Source organism: Corvus brachyrhynchos, unplaced genomic scaffold (assembly GCF_000691975.1).
Source record: "Corvus brachyrhynchos isolate BGI_N302 unplaced genomic scaffold, ASM69197v1 scaffold47, whole genome shotgun sequence".
In the NCBI taxonomy this organism is placed as follows: domain Eukaryota; kingdom Metazoa; phylum Chordata; class Aves; order Passeriformes; family Corvidae; genus Corvus; species Corvus brachyrhynchos.
Genome location: NW_008239292.1, coordinates 1073676 through 1074875, shown reverse-complemented (window position 1 = coordinate 1074875; position 1200 = coordinate 1073676). Strand labels below are relative to the sequence as shown.

General features: G+C 57.2%; 1 protein-coding gene across 1 annotated transcript in view; it reads left to right on the top strand.

Moving 5' to 3' along the window:
- Positions 1–256: 256 nt before the first annotated feature.
- ATP5G1 (ATP synthase, H+ transporting, mitochondrial Fo complex subunit C1 (subunit 9)) overlaps positions 257–1200 on the top strand; it is a 4572-nt gene continuing 3628 nt past the window's right edge. Inside the window, exons 1-2 of the mRNA XM_017740501.1 lie at positions 257–363; positions 1085–1185. Coding sequence (XP_017595990.1) covers positions 325–363; positions 1085–1185 — 140 coding nt within the window. The 5' untranslated portion in view covers positions 257–324. The remainder of the gene's footprint in view (positions 364–1084; positions 1186–1200) is intronic.

The following is a 1200-nucleotide window of genomic DNA, read 5'->3' as shown; positions in this document are numbered from 1 at the left end:
TTGGGGTCAACCGGGGACACGGTGGGGGCAAAACCGGGGGGACACGGTGGGGTCAGAGCCTCGGGGACAGCCGGGGACGCGGTGGGGTCAGTGGGACAAAGCCGTGGGGACGCAGAGCCGTGGTGGGGTCAAAGCCTTGGGTACAGAGAGGGGACACAGAGCCGCGGTGAGGACACAGCCCTGGGGACCGTGGTGGGGACAGCAGATGGACCTGTGAGGTCAGATGTGGGTCTGACCCCAGGGGGGGCTGACTGGGGACAATAACGCCAGGAATCCCAATGGCTTTTGTTTATTTTGCTCTTTCTTTGTTTTAGATCCAGCAAAATGCAGGCTCCCGTGGCGCTTCTCGGCTCCCCAGTGCTGGTAGGTGGCCGTCCCTCGGGGGGGAGGGATGATTCCCGGTGGGAATATGGGATTTCTCAGCGGTGCCTGGTGCCAAACACCTTCCTGGGCACCCCCAGCTGAGCTGGGATCCTGGGGGTTCGTTTAGCCTGGATTTAAGGAAGAAGGGAAACAAGGTGACCTCTGGTGACACCATGTGAGTGGATGGGAGTGAGCTGCAGGCCCAAGGGCTGCTCCCAGCAGAAACTCACTGATTTCCACAGAGTTACTCAGGAATCCCTTCCTTTCGAGGAGGAAAATGTATGGAAATGTGGTAATAATTGAATTCCTGGGGCTGGAACTGCTCATGGACTTGATCCAAGTGGCTGAAATAGAAATACCCCCTGTTGATACGCCTTTATTTCTCAGTCTTGTGTCACAGCTGAGATGTTTTCAGGGGATTTTAATGCTCCATAAAACAGCTGTGTTTTCCTGAGGGCTACTGCAGGTACATGCAGGTGTAGGAACGCTGATCTCTGCTCCCTGCAAGGACCCAGGGAGTGCCTGGAGGGATTTAGGTTGGATTTTAGGGAAAAGTGCTTCATCCAGAGGGTGGTGGGGTACTGGAACAGCTCCCGGGCAACGATCACAGCCCCACAGAGCTGCGGGAATGTTCAGCCAGGGTGGGATTGGGGACGATCCTTGCGCATCCCTGGACATTCCCTGCTCCTACAACCCCCTGACCTGTCCGTGTTTCCTGCAGTTCCGATGCTGCTCCAGGGCTCTGGCCAGGCCCGTGTCCGTGTCTGTTTTCGGCAGACCTGAGCCTCAGACCGCACAGGTGAGTCTCGGGAGCGGGATTCCGTTCGATTCTCGGGA